This window comes from Staurois parvus, unplaced genomic scaffold, assembly GCF_062004578.1.
Source record: "Staurois parvus isolate SC_StPar_1 unplaced genomic scaffold, SC_StPar_1.0 ptg001208l, whole genome shotgun sequence".
Taxonomy (NCBI): Eukaryota; Metazoa; Chordata; class Amphibia; order Anura; family Ranidae; genus Staurois; species Staurois parvus.
Genome location: NW_028319004.1, coordinates 35312 through 55571, shown reverse-complemented (window position 1 = coordinate 55571; position 20260 = coordinate 35312). Strand labels below are relative to the sequence as shown.

The 20260-nt window shown below is 48.9% G+C and overlaps 1 protein-coding gene across 1 annotated transcript in view; it reads right to left on the bottom strand.

The window, feature by feature from the left end:
* Positions 1-20260, bottom strand: part of LOC149438156 (uncharacterized) — a 91608-nt gene that overhangs the window by 54858 nt on the left and 16490 nt on the right. Inside the window, 1 exon segment of the mRNA XM_089660175.1 lies at positions 18639-19472. Coding sequence (XP_089516301.1) covers positions 18639-19472 — 834 coding nt within the window.

The window sequence follows — 20260 nt, the reverse complement described above, 5'->3', positions numbered from 1 at the left end:
GACAGTTTTATACAATGGATGGCTTCCTTTCATGCCATCCATTGTATACAAGAGTGTCTAGCTGTGAATGGTCACAGCGATCACATGCACAAGCTGCACCAATCACAGCCCAGCTGTGTCATGTGATTAGCTGTAGCCAAATCACAGCTAAGCACAAAAAAACCCCTGAATGAATCGATGTCATTCAGGTAAATGCATAAAACCTCCAGCAGCACTGAATGTCCATTCGGAAAGCACGCTGGATGCAGGACAGGCCAGTACCTTGATGGCATATTGAACAAGTTCTGGCCAATGATCCATCCTCAAGACCCAGTAACCCAGTGGATGATCAGTTGGAAAGGTCTCCAAGTCTGTTCTTGCCCCTAGATAATCCTGCACCATATGATGCAGACCCTGCCGATGGGTGCTTAAACCTAACAGCCCTGGGCGCTGAGGACTAAAGAACTGTTTAATCGGTCAGCTGGCCGCCTTCTCCACCGCTCTTCCTTTGACAGAATGAAGCCTCAGAAACACGTTGTCCAGGAAATGGTGACCTCCCAGTGTCTGGAAAGGTGTTGCACAATTTCAAGGCATCCTCAGGATGTTTCATCCTCTGCTCCCTCTGGGAAGACTGGATGAGCTCTGCACCTTGACCCTTGTAACGTGGATCAAGAAGGGTTGCCAACCAGTATTGATCCCTCTTCTTGATAACACGAATCCTCAGGTTCTTACACAGGCTTTGCAGAATCAGGGAGCCCATGCAGCGTAAGTTTGAGGAGGCAGGAGATTCTGAGTCCTCTGGGTGACTGAGAATGACATTGTCAGGAACTACCTCCTCCCAGCCATGTACTACTCCTGGCTGGGTTCTGGGGACTGAAAAGTGTCCCTTGAAGACTGCTCTATGTGATCCTCTACTTCCATGCTGCTGCAATCCTCCTCCTCCTCCACTTCCTCCTCCTTCTGTGTGTTCTGCGGCCCCACAGGAATGGTTTCTGCATAAAGAGGGCCTTGAGAGGACAGGAAATCCTCCTCTTCCTCCCGATGTTCTGCCTCCAGTGCCCTGTCCATGATTCCATGCAGCGTGTGCTCCAGCAGGATGACTACAGGGATAGTGTCACTGATACATGCAGTGTCACAGCTCACCATCCTTGTGGCCTCCTCAGATGGTGACAGGACAGCGCATGCATCCATTGTCAGCAGCCACTGGTGAGGTGAGAAGAAGCCAAGTTCCCCTGAGCCTGTCCTTGTGCCATTTTCACACAGGTACACATTGATGGCCCTCTGCTGCGTTTGCAGCCACTGCAGCATTACCAAAGTGTAGTTCCACCGAGTGGACATGACACAAATGAGTCTGTTGGTGGGCAGATTGAATTTCAGCCAACTGAACACTGGCCGTGTGTGACCACCACAAATGGCCAGACTTTTCTGGCCTGCCTCAGAAGATCTTGAAAGCCTGAGTACCTGTTCAAGAAGCGCTGCACCACCAAATTCAGGACGTGTGCCAAGCATGGAACATGTGTCAAGTGTCCCTGTTGGAGGGTGGAGAGCCCCTTCAGAGCTGACAGAATCTGTGTCCTGGTGTGGCTCCTGTCCCTTAGACAGACCAGCTGAAGCACCACGTGGCATCTTTTAGCCTGACTGCTTGCAGAGCCCCTTGAACGCTTATGGAGCACTGCTGGTTCAGATGACAATTCAGCAGAAGAGGCCATAGAGGAAGAGGAAGGGGAGAGGGTGGAGCAGACAGATGTGGCAGAATCACCACCAGGTTTTTGGAGGCATGGTGGTGGAACAAGCTCCAGAACTGAACCCTGTCCTGCATCCTTCCCAGCTGCTAGCAGAGTCACCCAGTGTGCCGTGACGGATATGTAACATCCCTGACTGTGCCTGCTGGACCACGTGTCAGTAATGTGGACCTTGCTGCTGACCTCCTTGTCCAACAAGGCCAAAACATGACCTTCCACATGATGGTACAGAGCTGGAATGGCCTTGCATGAAACAAATTGTCTTTTCAGAACCTGTCACTGTGATACAGCACATTCTGCAAATTCCCGGAAGGGGGAAGAGTCCACCACATGGAAAGGCAGCAGTTGTAACGCAGCAATTTGGCCAGGATAGAATGTGGATGGCTGGGACAGTCTTTTTTTCATGGTTCAGCAAATGGGGTAGTGAAATGTTCCTGCTGAAATGAACAGGTGGTGTCCTGCTGTCAGATGGGCCACCCACTGCTGTACCATCACTCCTCTCAGTGGAGGCTGTTGAGAAGACCTGACGTTTTACAGTAGAGATCCCAGATGAGGAGCAAGGAGAAGTCTGCACTTTTTCTGGGTCTTTCAGGTGCTGTTACCAGCGGGCTGCATGGCAGCTCATCATACGTCTTGTCAAGCATGTGGTGCCCAAGTGGCTGGTGTTTTGGCCACGCTTGGTCTGCTTCAGTCAGACTGCAAACAGCAATGCTGCACATGTGTTGAAGAAAGCCCACACCAGAGAACTTGTGGAAGTCTGCATGGAGTCAGCAGCGCCCCCCACCTGTGGAGCTGTCGTATGATGCCATTGGTTGGCTGCCCTTATGCCTGTCCCTGGAGGACATCCTGCCTTGTTGGAGTTCTGCCTCCTCCTCACTGTCCTCCTCTGTTCTCTCAGGCACCCAAGTATGGTCAGTGACCTCATCATCCCCATCCTCCTCATCAATGGAGCCAACTTGGCAGTGTGCTGCGGCTGGGGGAACAGGACTGACAATTTCTTTTCCCTCACTGGCGCCCCCTCTCTCTAGGCTCACGTCACTCCTTTCCTCATCCTGGGAACCAACATCACAGCATTCAGATTGCTGCACATCCTCCAGCAGCATGGGACTGACACTATGATCCAATCATTCTGGTGACTCCTCCATGCATGATGGTGGGGCTACGGAAGGAGCAGCTGTGGTGGACAAGGAGCCGGAGGACCAGGACACTTTGGCAGCTGTGGTGGAAGGCAAAATAGTATGAGCCTGGGTGACAGAGGATGAGGATGACTGACTTATCCACTCCACCACCTCTTCTGCATGTTGTGGTTCAATAATACGCCCAGCACTTGGGCCAATCATGGCTCTTCCTGAGAACTAAGCTGTTATTGGCCAAAGCATTGCACCTGACCTGTGGTCAGGTGCAATGCTTTGGCCAATCAGAAAGCATGTTTTACATTGTTTGGGCGCGCAGGTGAACTTCCTGCATAATGGTGAACACTCAAACGGCTAATGTTCAAGTTAAACTTATGTTTGACTCAAACCGTCAACCCATCCCTACTCAAAATATTATTTTCTGCGGATCTACTGCTTCCACTTTACACCTACTTCATTGATCTTGTGTTGTTTGCCAGTAAATTAAGAATACTGACCCATCTGCAAATCCATATAAACAAAGTGTTTTGTGCTCAAGATGCAGTTCTCTGCAGATCTACTGCTTCCACTTTACACCTACTTAATTGATCTTGAGGTGTTTGCCAGTAAATTAAGAATACTGAACCATGTGCAAATCCATATAAAAAAAGAGCTCTGTGCTCAAGATGCAGTTCCCTGCAGATCTACTGCTTCCACTTTACACTGACTTCATGTAGCACTACCTCAGAAGGAGCTGAATGTTGCCCCCGGTTTCCCTTTGCTTTGCCCCACAGCAAGGCAAACACACACACTTCCGCTCGTTGTCTCCAATGACCAGTCTAGGGGATGTTTTGTGTTTGGAGTTTATTGTAGAACTGGGGATAGGGATGGGGAATGTAGTCGGATCCTCCAGAATCAGAACTCTTCACACTGAGGACATCTAGCTGATCTCTTAGTAGAACACTTGTGAAGTCTCGGCTGACAGTAGATAGCAGACTTCTCAGTAACAAATAGCAGCAAGTAGTTGTAGGAGAGCCAAGTCCCATTAGCAGTAGCAATACTTGGACAAGCTCTGCAGAACACTAGGCAGGGCTCCCTTTCTCAGACCCAGGCTGACTATCAAGCACCAGAGGGGTAACAAGCACACAGAGCCCCCCAGATCTCTCAGAGTTTGCACTCACAGGTCCAAGGACAGAATGGTTGCCTCCTTCCAATCTTCCAAGCCACTCTCTCCAGTGACACCAGACAGAGCTTTGGCAGACAGCTCCCCTCAGTCAGCTTACTGTAGAATCAGGGTCACTCTCTCTAACTTCAGGCCCTCAGGTCACCCACCCGAGGCCACATAACAGCAAGTGCCAGGCGAGGCAGCCTGCCTCCAGCCTGGCTGGTGCAATCCTCTCCGAGGAAAGACACTGAACCCATGTGATCTCAGAGTATAAATACCACTCCCAGCATGCAATGGGGCCACCCTCCCCTGCAATTGGCCAGGACTGTATCCATATTCATGCTGGTCATTTGTCTAGCCAATTCCCATGTTCTGGAAGACTCTCATAGCTTCCTGAAGGCGGGCAGAACTCAGACAAACTCCAACAGAACCAGAACAGCATGAGCAGACCTGACTAATCAATCACAGCTCTCTGTAAAGCAGAATACCGACTGAATTTACCTGACAGCCTCTCTGGTGAGCAGAGAAACACAGCTATGCTTTACCTGACTACACATCCTAGACCTGACCAGGAGGGGGCACTACATTCATTCATCTCATCAGATTTGCTGCTATAGGAAATCATCTCAAATCCTGTGCAAATCCATGGAGACAGACAATATTGTGTGCTCAGTATAGTGTTCTCTGCAAGTCCACCGCTTCCACTTTGCATCTACTTCAATCAACTTATTGTACTCCAAAAATCCACCAATCAGTGAAAAGTTGATAAGGTGTGAAAGTGCTCCGCCCTCCAAACTGTGTGGGCTGTAGTGTAGCCACGCCTTCTTCCACCTCTTGTACACGGGATGGTGAGGGCGCCCCCTAGTAGTGCTTCCCCCTCACCACACCAATAGGACTCCCAGCTTTTCAGCTCCCAGAGTCAGAAACATCCTTCACACTCTCCTCATCTCCGATGGTAAAGGAACCGGATCCTCCTCGCTCACTCCTGCAAGTCTGCTGCGGGTTCTGTCAGTCTCCCTCTTAGACTCCGCCTCCAACCGCCATTCCAGCAGGAGCTCCGCCTCTAAATACACACTCAGGGAGGAGAGAAAGGGGAACCCGACATCATGTGACACCTTCTATTACATGGAAATACGAAAATCAACGGGACTAATGCAATCACATTTACTGCAAAATCAAAGGGGCCAAAATGTGTCCCCCGAGCAGTCATATATTTCTGTCCCCCTTGGTGGGAGTGGAGGTGACCCCTCTATAAGGATCTACAGTCCATACACACCCAGCACAAGGCCGGGGTCACACTACCAGACGCTTCTCGGGGCTGCAGTTCCTCTGAGCTCAACAAGGTGGGGATCTCACTTCTACCCAGACAGGAAGTCTCTAAGGAAGACAGACAGGAAGTGATGTCAGGTACAGGCAGGAAGTGATGTCAAGTACAGACAGGAAGTCTCTATGGAAGACAGGAAGTGATGTCAGGTATAGATAGGAAGTTCCATGAATGAGGAAGCAGAGAGGAGACATTCCTGGATCTGGCAGCAGAGGAGGTAATACGTAGATGAACCCCTTCAGGGGGAGGAGTTGATGATAATATATTTGCTCCCAAAGCTGGCCTACATGGTTCAGTTTTATCGTTCAGCCAGCGGGATGACCATAAACCCTGAAGTGATTCCCCCATCCACACATTGGAGGTGGATGGGGGAATCCTCCCCGCTGCACTCTTGTATTCTGACAATGGGGGGACTCCTCCGCTCTCAGAATACACGGATCAGCACTGAAGCTATTGGCTGCAGCCGCTGGGGGAGTGGCTTTTATCCGGCAGTGGCCACACATGGATGGAAATGTGAGCGATCCCTGCTGAACCAGCTGAATTTCCATGGATCTATGGTCACCTTCAGTGACTTCCTCCCCTCCCCCTCATCTCCTTCATGATGGAAGTCATGCTGAGATCATCTCCCATTGGCTGAGCAATATTCTCATTTGTCTCTCAGCTCCTTCTTGCTATTCCTCGTCCTGCCTGTTGTTTCCTTGGATTGATTTTCTGTGTAGTGACCCCGGCTTGGTCTCTTGGATGCGCTCGTCTGTTGCTTGCCCTGACCTTTCTCCTGATTCCTGGATCTCCTCCTCATCTCTCCTCCATATCCTCTTACACAGCTTTTCTCCACACCTGCAGTGACCCTGGGGGGAGGAAACTTGGCACCAGCACGCCGCCAAATCCATCCCCACCATTAGGGGCTCTGGAGACAATTGTCTGCTATTTACACTCCGTTCCTCCGCATGTCACCTGATCACATGACCGCTTACTTCCACAGATTCCTGGATGATAAAGGTCAAAGTTCACTCTTCAGTTTAGGAGAGGTAGGACGCACCCAGGAACAAGGATTTGGTTTGCATGGGAGCTTCATATAGAGGACCCCTGAAATCTCCCCATCCAAATGTCCCTCCATCCAGAGTCTATATGTCCTATGACATCACACTGACCTCACAGCTCCCAATGTCCCTCATCCAGAGTCAGAGAATCCTATGACATCACACCTCACAGCTCCTCCTCCCAATGTCCCTCCATCTAGAGTCAGAGAATCCTATGACATCACACTGACCTCACAGCTCCTCCTCCTAATGTCCCTCCATCCAGAGTCAGAGAATCCTATGACATCACACTGACCTCACAGCTCCTCCCCCCAATGTCCCTCCATCTTGCTTTTTCCCTGATGCTCTTAGGATGTGGGGCCCCTTGGTATCCTCACATGTAAAGTGGGACTGTTGGTCCTGCGTTGTATGTAATGACATCAGAATGCTGCAACAAGCCTATACCCTGCGTAGTGTGGGGGTCCTGTGGGGGGAATTATACCTCAGCCTGAAGTGGGGCTTTAATAAAATGGAGACCTGAATGGAGAGGTGAGGAGGATTCTGGGAATATCATTTGATGTGACTATTTGTGTTCAGATGTAGAGTTTTCCTCCTGTGAAGTCTGGAGATCATATGACATCACATTGCCTCCACCTCCCTCCCTGATAGAAGAGAGAAAGAAGAAGAAGATTCTAGAAGTCACCAGAGAGATCACTGAGCTGCTGACAGGAGAGGTGAGCGGTGCCGGGAATTCTGGGACATTCTCCAGTAACAGACAAGGGATGTGTCTGGATGGTGACTGTATCATTGTGTGTGTCAGGTTCCTATAAGGTGTCAGGGTGTCACTGTCTATTTCTCCATGGAGGAGTGGGAGTATTTAGAAGGACACAAGGATCTCTACAAGGACGTCATGATGGACAATCAGCCGCCCCTCACATCACCGGGTAAGAGGAGACTTTATTGTAAAGGAGAGAGCAGTACGGAGGATCCACCTAGATCCCCCATCATCTGATAAACACATAGAAACAATGGATTCAGTCAGTGTGTGTGTTTCCTACAGATGGATCCACTCATGGGAACCCACCAGAGAGATGTCCCCGTCCTCTGTATTCCCGCGATTCCACACAGGAAGGTCACACCATCCCTCACCATCATCAGGTAGATGAGGAACAATCACTGATAGTATCATTAGGATCTGTACATTATCTGCATTGTTACCATTGATGGCATTTTTATTATATATTCAGAGTGGAAACCTCGGGGATTATAATATTATTGTTAAGGAAGAATTTAAAGAGGAGGATGAGGAGTATGGAGTGATGGAGGAGTTTTCAGAAGGACACAAGGATATGATGGAGCCACCTAATACCAGGAACCCCCCAGAGAGATGTCCCCATCCTCTGTATTCCCGGGATTCCACACAGGAAGGTCACACCATCCCTCACTGTTACAAGGTTGGTGGGATGGAGAATCTAGAATATGGACTCACAGAAGTGATTTTTTTTATGTGATGTCACAATATTGGAGTTTATGTTTTACAGATGAACTCTTCTATTATTCTCTTGGTTTAGAGTGAAGATCTGATAGATATAAAAGTTGAGGTGAAAGCAGAAGAAGAAGAGGCGTATGTGAGGGATGATCAGCAGTCTATGGAGGAGGATGGAATAACGGGGACATTTATAGAGGAGGACACTCCTACAGAGATCAGCACAGGTGGGTCATGAACACTAAATCCATTCCTCCACCCATACTGCTCACTGATTGGTCCAGAGTAGGGCGGGGACTGGGTGATATCAGCCTGTAATCCCCTGGTCACTTTCCTGAGCTGTGTTCCCCGTCCTGTATTCCTGGATTTCTCTCGGATAATCTTCCTTCTCTGTGCTGCAGACACAATTTATGTCTCTAGACTGGATTTATGGAGGTTCTGGGGTTCAGCTGGCAGAAAAATGTTGATTGACCTGGGTTATGTGCTTTGCGTCTTCTTCCCCATTCCCGGGTCTAGTAAGATCTCTGACAGAACAATTCTCCCAGGGTTCCTTGCTCTGTGTTCTGCTGGCTGTGCCGGGTGGAGGGATATGTCTGTAATGTCTCAGACCCAAGTCACTGAGTGCAGTCTCAGGAGATGGGAGGCAGCGGTGTGGGATCTCTGCAACTTGTCTACAGTAAACATTTATATTATACATTACATAGTCCTGACCCCTGCACTATATACTCTATATTGTACATTACACAATTCTGATACTATATAGTCCTATCTATTGTATCTTACACTATATGTTGTACATTACATAGTCTGTTACACCCATTTCCTCCCAGCTGGACATTTTATATCGGATGATGTGATTGGAGCACAGAGTTTTACATGGTGATAATAATGTGATAACATCCTCCAACTTTGGACCCTTAAACAGAAAGTGATAATGAGGGAGGAGTCAATACCCCAATGATGGTGGTCTTCAGGATCAGTCCAGTCTTCATCTTGGTTGTTCTCCCCCCATCCTCACTCTCTGACCCCTGGTGGGGCTCAGCCCCGCTGTTCTTCATGACTAAATCATGGAGTAAATAAGGAAGTGCAGTACGTCTTGTGTTGGGAAGATGGCGATGTGTGATAGAGGGGGTGGGGACCCTCGTCCTATAATCCCCTCATCACTGTCCCTCCTATAAAAGACAGTTCTGGTTGTTTCCTCACTCTCTGACTAAGGTCCATGAATAAAGAAATGACCTGGTAGGAGATCAGAGGAGCCATTTCCTAGTTCCCTTGAGGGTGGAATTGTAAGCTCCTCAGAGACCAAGCTGCCTGATGTGGGCGGAGTCCTGGTTTGGGGGAACCAATCAGCTCCTGTCTAGTAATCCTCTTTGTCTTTGTATTTTAGTCCATGGCCGGGAGATGAGGAAAACCTCCGAGGATTGTCTCACTTTGTCTCCAGACTGGAAAGTAGAAGATGAGGACATCACACAGTATAGTCCAGGAGAAAACCCGGCTCCCTCCAATGTCCATCCGGCACCACCCAGTGTAGATGGACCACCGGATTCCTCGTATCCTGAGGAACCTCAGACTGTGCGGGACAGGGCCGACCTTCCAACAGGGAAGAGCTTCTCCTGTCCTGAGTGCGGAAAAGATTTCCGTTCTAAATCCAAACTTAATTTGCATAAAAGATCTCACACGGGGGAGAAGCCGTATTCTTGTACTGTGTGCGGGAAATGCTTTTCAGACAAGTCCAATCTTTCTGCACATCAGAGATTGCACACAGGCGAGAAGCCATTTTCCTGTCCTGAGTGCGGGAAATGTTTTTCACATAAGTCACATTTTTATACACATCAGAGATCTCACACAGGGGAGAAGCCATTTTCCTGTCCTATGTGTGGGAAATGTTTTTCACACAAGTCACATTTTTATACACATCAGAGATCTCACACAGGGGTGAAACCTTTTTCCTGTCTTGAGTGCGGGAAATGTTTTACACAGAAGTCTATGCTTTACACACATCAAAGATCTCACACGGGGGAGAAGCCTTATTTCTGTCTTGAGTGCGGGAAATGTTTTTCACAAAAGTTCAATCTTTACACACATCAGAGATGTCACACGGGGGAGATGCCATATTCCTGTCCTGAGTGCGGGAAATGTTTTTCATGGAAGTCCAGTCTTTACAAACATCAGAGATCTCACACGGGGGAGAAGCCACTTTCCTGCCTGAGTGAGGGAATTGTCCCTCACTGAAGTCCTGTCTTCCTGTACATCAGGGGTCCCGCAAAACTCTCGAGGTATATTTGTGTCTTGAGTGTGAAAAGTCTTCTATATGAATGTTGCTGGACATCCCAGCTCTCATGTGGGGAAGAAGCACACCCTGATATACATTCAGGCAAGGAATCGAGAGGTAATGTACCACAACTGATTCCAGGGCTAGAATGGGACCAAGGGTTAGGTAAGAATGGGAGGGATGGGGTGGATTGGGGGGAAAGAGGAGGGAGGAGGGGATCTGAGGAGGGGGGGAAGGGTATAGAGAGAAAATCTTGCTTCAGATGGTTTATACCCACATTTCCCCAAATGGGAATACCCAGGAAGAACAAAATAGTAGAAGTAATGAATATGGTTACTTATTGTACTTGTATTTAGGCTCAGTTGGGGTGTTTTAGAGCCCCCCCTTGGATGATCAACTCTTCATGCTGTTAGAGGCTTCCTGACCAATCAGATTTCCAGCTTTACTATTTCCTTCGTTTTATGACTACAGTCTTGTTAAAGTAAAAATATAATAAACAGTAACAAAACAATTGTGTGGCTGCAATGATGAAAATCTTTGGTATCCAAAAATGACTCATAGGTGACTTCGAAAGCCTTTACAGGTCATCAGTTTACTGTTAATCATGAATAATGGCCCAGAGTGCAGGGGTCAGGAGACTATTATATACAGTACAGAGTGCAGGGGTCAGGAGTCTATTATATACAGCTTGTGAACCAAGTGCAGCTGCAGCACCCCCTCATCTCTGCCTTCCCCCATCTCAGCATTCAGCAGACTCTGGTAACTGACTCCACTCCTCCTCTGGTCCTTCTCCAGACCCTGCACTCTCTGCTTTCCAGTTCTGCCTCCAAAGGGGGTGCACAGTGATGTTAGGGAGGGTGTGGGATTCTTGACAGGAGTATATGATTGACATCTCAGAGTACAGAATGTAGTGGTCAGGAGTATTTCATATACAGTACAGAGTGCAGGGGTCAGGAGTATTTCATATACAGTACAGCATGCAGAGGTCAGGAGTATTTCATATACAGTACAGAGTGCAGTGGTCAGGAGTATTTCATATACAGTACAGAGTGCAGTGGTCAGGAGTATTTCATATACAGTACAGCATGCAGTGGTCAGGAGTATTTCATATACAGTACAGAGTGCAGGGGTCAGGAGTATTTCATATACAGTACAGAGTGCAGGGGTCAGGAGTATATGATATACAGCCCTCATACAGCGTGAAGCGGTCAGAAGTAGTATGTCATATGCAGCTCATGGTACAATGTACATTGGGAAGATCAGGTCTTTTACAGCCCAGCATTTAGATTTCAGTGGTCATTGGTCAGGAGGATGTCATATACGGCTCAGCAAAAAGGGTTCAGTGGCCAGGAACATTGTAACATAAATGTGGGAGTCGGGTAGTTCTGCCAGTAGCTGAGATGTGATCTTTAGAAGGATGTGATTGTAGATCTAGTTTCATTCCGTGTTATTAGAGATTCAGTAGTCAGTCAGAGACATGTTCTTCAATTAGCATGTGAAAGGACAGAGCAGCTTCTAGGCCAGGAGTGACACCGAGATGCCAATACAACTTTCACATCGGGGTGGACATGGATTTCTCACCTTGAATTCTAAAAGAAGAGCTCTAGCCATAGCCAACCAGCAGGAGACCAGGAGTGGCTCTGAAAGGTCTGCCAGCTCTGATTTATATCCACAGATCAGAGGAATCTATTTCCTCTCTCATAAAAGCTAAAATATTAGTTGCAGAGAGATGGAAACACTTCCTTCTGATTGGACACATTTTAGGCTCCATGTCCATGTAAAAATGTATTTGTAGCCTCTGTAGAATCCCGGAGAAACACACAAAACAAATATATGGCACCTGATTGCGACAGTTGAACAATGATTGGTACTGTCATGATTGGACTGATACGCTGGTGTTGGGAACTCTATCCTTGACTCAGCCACTGGAACTGTTCCTGGCCCACTCAGCTATGGACACTTCAGAACACAGAATGTCCTGTGGGCTGGTACAAGGACACCCCCCAGGGCTGATTGGCCAAGGGATAAAATCCCACCCACATCCATATTTCAATAAATTGAGGTCCCTGAGATATGGACGGTGCGATTCGTACGGAGTCGGTTCCATATGACTGGCGAATCGCGGACTTTCTCTGACTTGCTCCATTCGCAGGATAAATCTTGGTAAAAGTTATATTTCTGTTTTTATCTCCTTTTTATCTCATAGTGAATAGCCAATTGTGTGTCTTTTTGTATTTTCTGTAACTTTTTTCTTTGTATATATTTTATGCACTGCCCGCTTTTAGGATATTAAATCATAAATTGAACAAGTGACTTCTGTGCACTAAGCTCGGGCTCATATCTCCGGAGAGATTGTTGTATTGTAGTGTCTATGTGCTCAGTCTAAAGCTGACCATACATGTGTAGATTTTTGGATGAGAATATTCTTAAGAAAAGTGATACGAATATTCTTTGAACATTCAATGAATGGACGAATGTCGTTTGAAAATTATCTTTCACTTTTAACATTCAATTTTAAAATGAATGTAATTTCTGAACGATAACCACAGGGCTCATACCTCTGGAGAGATTGTTGTATTGTAGTGTCTATGTGCTCAGTCTAAGTTCATTGCCAATCTGTATGCAATTGTACTGCGTGTTGACAGATTGCATGAAGATTGTAAAGTAGCAGATCTGCCAGAAGGAGATCTGTGGGTGTGTGGTGACCCAGCAGACCAGTCTGCGGACAAACTGTTAGGTGGTGGCAAGCCACCGTGTGTGGTTTGTCTGCTGTGGGGGTGTGTGGACAGTGGAAGAGTGATTAACACCGGGGTTCTAGCTTGTAGGATAGCTGGAAATATTTTATTGAAATAAAATCTTGCAACCAGCTTTCATTTTATACAAAAATACAAAAAATAAATAAATACATACAGTATTCAATAAACTGGAAACATAAACAAAAACAAGAACAGGACACATCTCCCTAAATCAGATATATGCTTTCTACTGAATAATAACGGCCTGTATGGCTTTACTAACTGGGCAGGTAAGAAGCAGAAAAAAAAAAGTAAAAAAACATCACCAAGACCTTTATGGCCTACTTATCAAGCATTAAATTCATCCTCCACTTGTAGGGGAAGCAACTTCCTCTAAACAACAACAGCCTTTATGGCTTTAAAAAAAAACACTACTTGTCTACTCAACCAAAGCTAAGGAACCTAGACCTTCAGGTACACATAGCCTTTCTTCAAAAAGACTTCTTAGCAAAATCTAGGGGAGTGAATGAAGAGGAAAAACAGGAAAGCAACCTCACCAAGAGATCAACAGATTGCAGCTACAGGCCTGATGTTCCTCCACGCCTCTATCCAGGTCCTCTGCCGCAACCTGTCTTTCTCTAGACCCCGAATCTTCCCAACCTCACCAAGGATGTCACACACCACCACCTGAACAGGAAGGACTTTCTGCCGAATGGAAACCTGACACCGTGCATTCCATGTGTAGTAACGGGTCACTAGACAAACTAGAAAAAGAGTGTTCAAATCAAAACCAGTATGACTTTCCAATGCCCCATATACCCACTCTGCATAAGACATGCAGTGTAGGAAGGGGATGTCTAGAGCCCTCCCCACCTCTTTATACACCTCTATGTTGAAGGGACACTGAAGCAAGAAGTGGTCCATAGATTCCACCTCACCCCCACACTCCGTCCTCGGACAACCACGGTTATCCAGAGAACGGTACTTCAGGTTTCCCCTCACATAGAGCCTGCCGTGGAACGCAAGCCAGGCCTGGTCCCTAAACTTCAAGGGAATCCTTTCCATATTTATCAAACGTAGCCCCTCCCGCAAAATATGGCCCGGGCAATCCTTCAAGGCCAATGGTGCATGAAACGCAGAGGCCACGACCCTCTCCCTCAGGAGTCTCCCAGGGAGTGATCTCACCTCTTCCGCAGTCACACACCACCGCCTCAGTATCTTCAAGCACGGAGCGACATAAGCCGGGAGCTTACCATGCCTGACTCTCAAGCTTCTCACTGGCCCGCCTCTATCCCAGCAGTTCAGAAAAGGCTTAAACCAGACTTGGAAAAGGCCTACCCATGCAGGCGGTCTCTCTTTTAACATGCTACCAAGATTATGTTTAATAAACATCAGAGAGAAGAAAACAACTGGGTTGACCATACCTAGGCCACCCTCCCGCCTGGATCGATAAGTCACATCCCGCCTCACAAGGTTCAGTCTGTTCCCCCATAATAGCTGGAAGAAGCAGCTGTAAACCCTCGTGTAGAGAGACTCCGGCAAGAGACAAACGAAACTGACGTATAAGAAAACAGGGACCAAGTAAGTCTTGATTAGGTCAACCCTTTCCCTTAGGGACAGCCGCCACCCCTTCCAGCATCTCACTTTAACATCAGCATCTGCCAACCTGGACTCCCAATTTGTTTTGCTGTAGTCGTCAGGGCCAAATTCGATGCCTAGCACTTTTACCTTCTGTCGGGGCTCAGGGAAGGCATCCGGAAGCTCGAAGCCTTCACCTTCCCTGCCCATCCAGAAAACTTCACACTTGTCATGATTAATCTTGGAGCCTGATGCCTCTGCATACTGCTCCATCACCGAGACCACCTCCTGCGCCTCACCGGTCCCAGAGATGAATACAGATACATCATCGGCATAAGCCACGACCCTCAAAGGTGGCTCACCAGTAGTGCCCACCGGCACCCCGCCCAACACCCCGCCATCTAGCCTTCTAATGAAGGGGTCGATGGCAAAGGCATAGAGCAGAGGGCTCAGCGGACACCCCTGGCGCACCCCCGAGCCGACCTCAAAGGGCCGCCCAATCCAACCATTGATCAACATGAAGCTCTCAGCCCCTCCGTACAAAGCCTGAAGCCATCCAATGAACCTCCCCTCCAGGCCATACCTGTCAAGGAGATGCCAGAGGTACTTGTGGTCGACCCGATCAAAAGCCTTAGCTTGATCCAATGCCAGCAAGTACTTCCCACAGCCATCAGCCCTGCACCGCTCCAGAGCCTCCCGGACAGCTAACACCGCTGAAAAAGTACTCCTGCCCTGGACCGAACAGTGCTGCTGCTGCGAAAGTAGACCGTCTGCCACTGACGACAAGCGCCAGAAAAGGATCTTGGCCAGGATCTTTCTATCGACATTGAGCAGGCTAATGGGGCGCCAATTCTCAATCATCGTAGGGTCCTTACCTTTTGACAGCAAGATCACAGCTGACTTCCTCATGGAGGGAGGGAGCGAACCTTCATCCAGACAGCAGTTAAACACCTCCGCTAGGTGAGGTGCCAAGCTAGATTTAAAAGTCTTAAAAAACTCCGCTGTCAACCCATCTGGCCCCGGTGTCTTTTTAATGGCCAGACTGTCTATCGCTTTGGCAACCTCTTCAGCTGTGATCTCACTTGTCAAACTTGTGGGCGGGGTGTTATTCTCCAAACCTGGTGTAGAGTCCAGGAAGCTTGACATCCCTGCCCGGTCAAGGTGCTTCTCTTTCAAAAGATCCTCAAAAAAAGCCCTTGAAACCTCCAAGATCCCTGACCTGGATTTCGTCAGGGATCCTGTACTATCCCTCAGGCCGCTGATCGTCTTAATTGCTATGCTCCGTTTACAATTCTGGTAAGGGTCGGGTGAATGGTACTTCCCGTAGTCCCTCTCCAGAACCAAAGAGGCATGCCGATCATACTGATACTTCTTCAAGAGAAGCTTAACCTCTGAGATTGCCCCAGAATCTCCACCCTCTGAGACAAGGCGGTCAAGCTTTCTCCGTAACTGCTGATAGGCAATGTATTTCTCAAGTTGTTTCCTCTTACCTAGGGCCTTGAAAAACCTGCCAATCCGCACTTTGGTAAGCTCCCACCATTCCGACTTACTGCCGCAGAAATCCAGGATGGTCTCCTGAGCCCGAAGAAACTCCTCAAAGGATCGTCTCACCTCTTCGTCCTCCAGCAGAGACGAATTCATCCTCCAGACACCCCTTCCCTTCAGCGGTGTATCTGAGGCATTCAAAATCACAGTTAACAAAAGGTGGTCGGAAAACTCCACCGCCTGACACTCAGGTGCCGAGAAAGCGGAGTCCCCCTTTAAAAAAAACCTATCTATTCTACTCTCACTTCTACCTCGCCTAAACGTGAATCCCGTGCTGTCTGGGCTGCGCTTAATTAAGGCGTCCTCCAGACCTGCTTCCCTAACTATCGCATTTAAAAAAACGCTGTCATACTCCAGCCTGTCAATGGAGCCCTTCCTGTCCTTAAGCCTAGTGACAGTATTAAAGTCTCCTCCAAAGACAACTTGCCGGGACGTAAAAAGGAAAGGCTTAATCTTTGTAAAGAGGCATTTCCTACCCCACGTAGACTGGGGACCATAGATGTTAATGAGCCTTAGCTCCTGCCCCTTCACAAGGACGTCCAAGACCATACACCTTCCAATCTCCACCTCAATGACCCGCCGACACGTTACCATGCCGGAAAAAAGTACCGCAACTCCGCTGTAAGGCTCAGCCGCAAGAGACCAAAAGGAAGGACCACACCTCCACTCCCTTTTTGCTAGATGGACGTCAGCTAGGCTGGTAAGCCTGGTCTCCTGCAAAAATAAAATGTCAGCTCCAATACTGCTGAGCAAAAATAAGGCCGTACTTCTTGCACTTACAGACTTTATGCTGGCAACATTAATGGTTGCCACCTTTATCGGAGCGGGAACTGCCATTAAGGTAGTTGAGATGAGCGTTTCTTAACTTTGGTTTTCTCAGCTTTAGCTGGGGGTCTAGTCCTTTTAAGGGACCCTCCAGCCTCTTCCTCCTCCATGGGGGACAGAGACTCTCCAGTGTCTCCCTCTTCCCCTGAAAGAACCCCAAACTTATTTTCAAGAGATATAACCTCAACCTCCAGTGAGGAAACTGAAGAAGAAGGGGACAGCACTGCCCTATTTCTACCTCCCTTCCCCACCAAAGACCACACACCCTCCTTATTCTCCTTAGATGTTCCATCCTTCCCAGGGACTAAGCTCTCCTGCCCAGCCTTTACCTGACCCTTAGATGCCGCCGAGCCCCCTGTCCGACCTCTGCGACGCTGCGGGAGCAAAACTGGCGGGGGGACCACAAATAGCTTACACACCCCTGCCCCCTTAGCCGCCTCACCCAACTTGGAACTAACAGGGGGGGGCACACGAGGAGGGGCAGACAACACCTGGGAGGATACAGAGACGGGGGAAGACACCACAACAGGGGGGGTTACAGGCACACTAGGGGTTACACAGGGTGCACCTGGCACCAGGGCATCTGGAGCAGTTGCCCCATCAGGAGCTGGGCCTGCACCCGCCTCCTCTGCATCCATCCTGGCCAACTCCTCAGCAATATCAGATAAATTATGTAATGCTTCAGGGCATTGGTTGTAGGAATGCCCCAATACCTGACAGAGGTTACACCGAATTTGATTACAGTCACGAGCTACGTGACCAATACCCTGGCATAATGAGCACTTCAGGACCTCACAACTTGAGGCGAAGTGCCCCTTGTTGCCACACCGGTGGCAGACTTTCGGCTGACCAGCGTAAAAGACTATTAGTCTATCCTTCCCAAGGAAGGTCGAAGATGGGAGATGCTTCACCATGTTATTCTCCACCTGCAGCCTTACGGTCGCCGACCATCCCCCAGTCCAGATCCCACGATCGTCCAAGATTTTCCTAAGGGGTGCTAACACTTCCCCAAACCGATTTAGCCATACAATAATATCCGCCGAGGGGATCGACTCATTCCTGACCAGGACTGTAACATTTTTGACAAGGGGCTGCCTAGAAATAACTTTTGGTGCCAGGCCCTCCCACCTGGGGGTCCCCTTCCACTCATTTTCATATTTTTGCCAGAACAAGTCTAGGCACTCCGGCTTCACAAATGACACGTCATACTCGCCGGTCCCCACCGGGGCTATAAAAGCAAATATGTCTACTGCCTTGAAGCCCATATCCAGAATTCTGTCAACAACATCTCTTCTATTTGGGGGGGTGCTTCCTCCTTCCCATTTTAGCTGGACAACGTTTCTTCTTTTTATAGTTAGGGGTGATCCCCCTGCCTGACCCTCTGGTGGTCTTGCCACCCCCTGTCTATTTTTTAAAGCCGCTGAATAGCTCAGGGCTCCCTTGGCAACCGGGGCTGAAACCGGGCCTGCAGCTGGGGCTGAGACCGGGCCTGCAGCTGGGGCTGAGACCGGGCCTGCAGCTGGGGCTGAGACCGGGCCTGCAGCTGGGGCTGAGACTGGGGCTGAGACTGAGCCTGGAGCTGAGACTGGGCCTGGAGCGGAGACTGGGCCTGCAGCTGGGGCTGAGACCGGGCCTGCAGCTGGGGCTGAGACTGGGGCTGAGACTGAGCCTGGAGCTGAGACTGGGCCTGGAGCTGGGGCGGAGACTGGGCCTGCAGCTGGGGATGGGGCTATACTGGCCGCAGCAGACACTGCACCAACCAAATTGGCCTCACATGAAGCACCCATAATATCAATATTTGCATTTGCTGCAGATTTGTCACACACAACCACACAAGTGTCCGACACATCACTTACAGTCCCCGCAGCTGGAGAGGCTTTCAACTGCGGCTTCACCACCTTCCCCTCCTGCGATTTGCAACTGTTTTCCAGCTTGCTGGGAAGTTTTTCCCGCTTTACAAAAACCGATTTCTCAGTCTTTTTTGGCTTCAGTGGCCTAGGGCACTTGTCTGCCTCATCACCAGTGTCATCAGTTGAAAATGCGAACTGCCGTCCGTGCAGGGGGGACTCTAATGCAGTCACAAATTCCATGGCACCAACCTCCTCCTCCTGCTCCACCTGGGATCCCCAATCTAGCCGCTGTTGCTGAGGGGGGATGGGTTCCGACTCACCCTCCACTTTCAAACATTCTCCAGCACGCTGAGAAGTAACTTTGTTGCTTTCTCCAACCTCACCTGGGGGGTCTGACAGGTCCCCGGATGACACCGCCTCTCCGATCTGGCCCCTCGCGACCGCTAGGGATCTGTCACGGGCCTGCCTGAAACGCTCCTCATTCATGTATTTCTCCCGCATGAAACCGCTGGATGCTTTAAGGGTCTCCATTAGATCACATTGCTGGCGCACTGCCTGCTCCATACGCTCCAGCTCAGGCTTCATAGCTTGCCGCTTCGTGCTCCACACACGATCATAAGATGACTTGAACTTCCTGAGGTCATTTTTCATTCTGAGCAGCTTGTCTTCCTCCTTGCCGATCCTTGCCACATGGGCGGCCACACGGCCCCGATAATCCGCATACGATTCCCCTCCTTTAGGGCCTTTTCCCAGGTCCTCAATAGCTGGCATGTCAGGACCGGTACTAGGAGCCCCAGGGGTCCCTCCTCCTGGATCATGGCCAGGCTCGGCCATCCTCTCCTGGGTAGTGCCAGAAATGTAGTCCCTGGCTCAGACTGAGGCCTAGCAGGACCTCACACAGCATACACCACACACTGTCTGTGCAGCACCACGCCCACTTCCTCCTAACGACACTCAGCTGTAGGATAGCTGGAGGAATCCTAGAAGGGTGGGTGATTGCTAAGCTGCTCCTCAAACCTTAGAGTGAACCAGATTGTATATAAGATTCGTCTCTGCCTGTGTGTGGTCAGCCAGCTAGATTGGAGTGAAGTCCCCCTCTAGTGGTGTCCAGAGGTAGTGCAGGCTGTGAAAGTGTATCACGGCCAGTCTTATATGTTCATAGTAAGTTCCCCTCATTCCCGGATAGACCACGCCTCGGTTAGCTAGTCGCCGTGGGTGTGCGTTTTTTATCCGTGACAGTGTGCTAAATGGGTTGGGACATAGACCACCTGGAAACGCATTTAATGCCTGAATGAAGAGTAAGCATGTTGATAGGGCAGGAGCTTATCCTGATCCAAATCTGAATCCAGTCTTCCGTGTCTCTAAGGTCATGTTCCCCCTTATGGACATAAATGTGACCTCTAGGACTTTTAAGGTCGTTCAGTTGGGAATAGATAATTGAGATAAGTTTGGAGGAAAGAGGAGTGCAGTAGCAGATACAATATGTTCAAACAAGGAAAGATCTTTGTTAGTAATTATGGTGGTCAACCAGTGTTTAATTTGTAGGAAACAAAAAAGTTGAGTGGGTGAGGTGTTGGTATTTTTCATACATTTCTGTGAAATGTGATGAGACTCTAAACCCTGAGGAA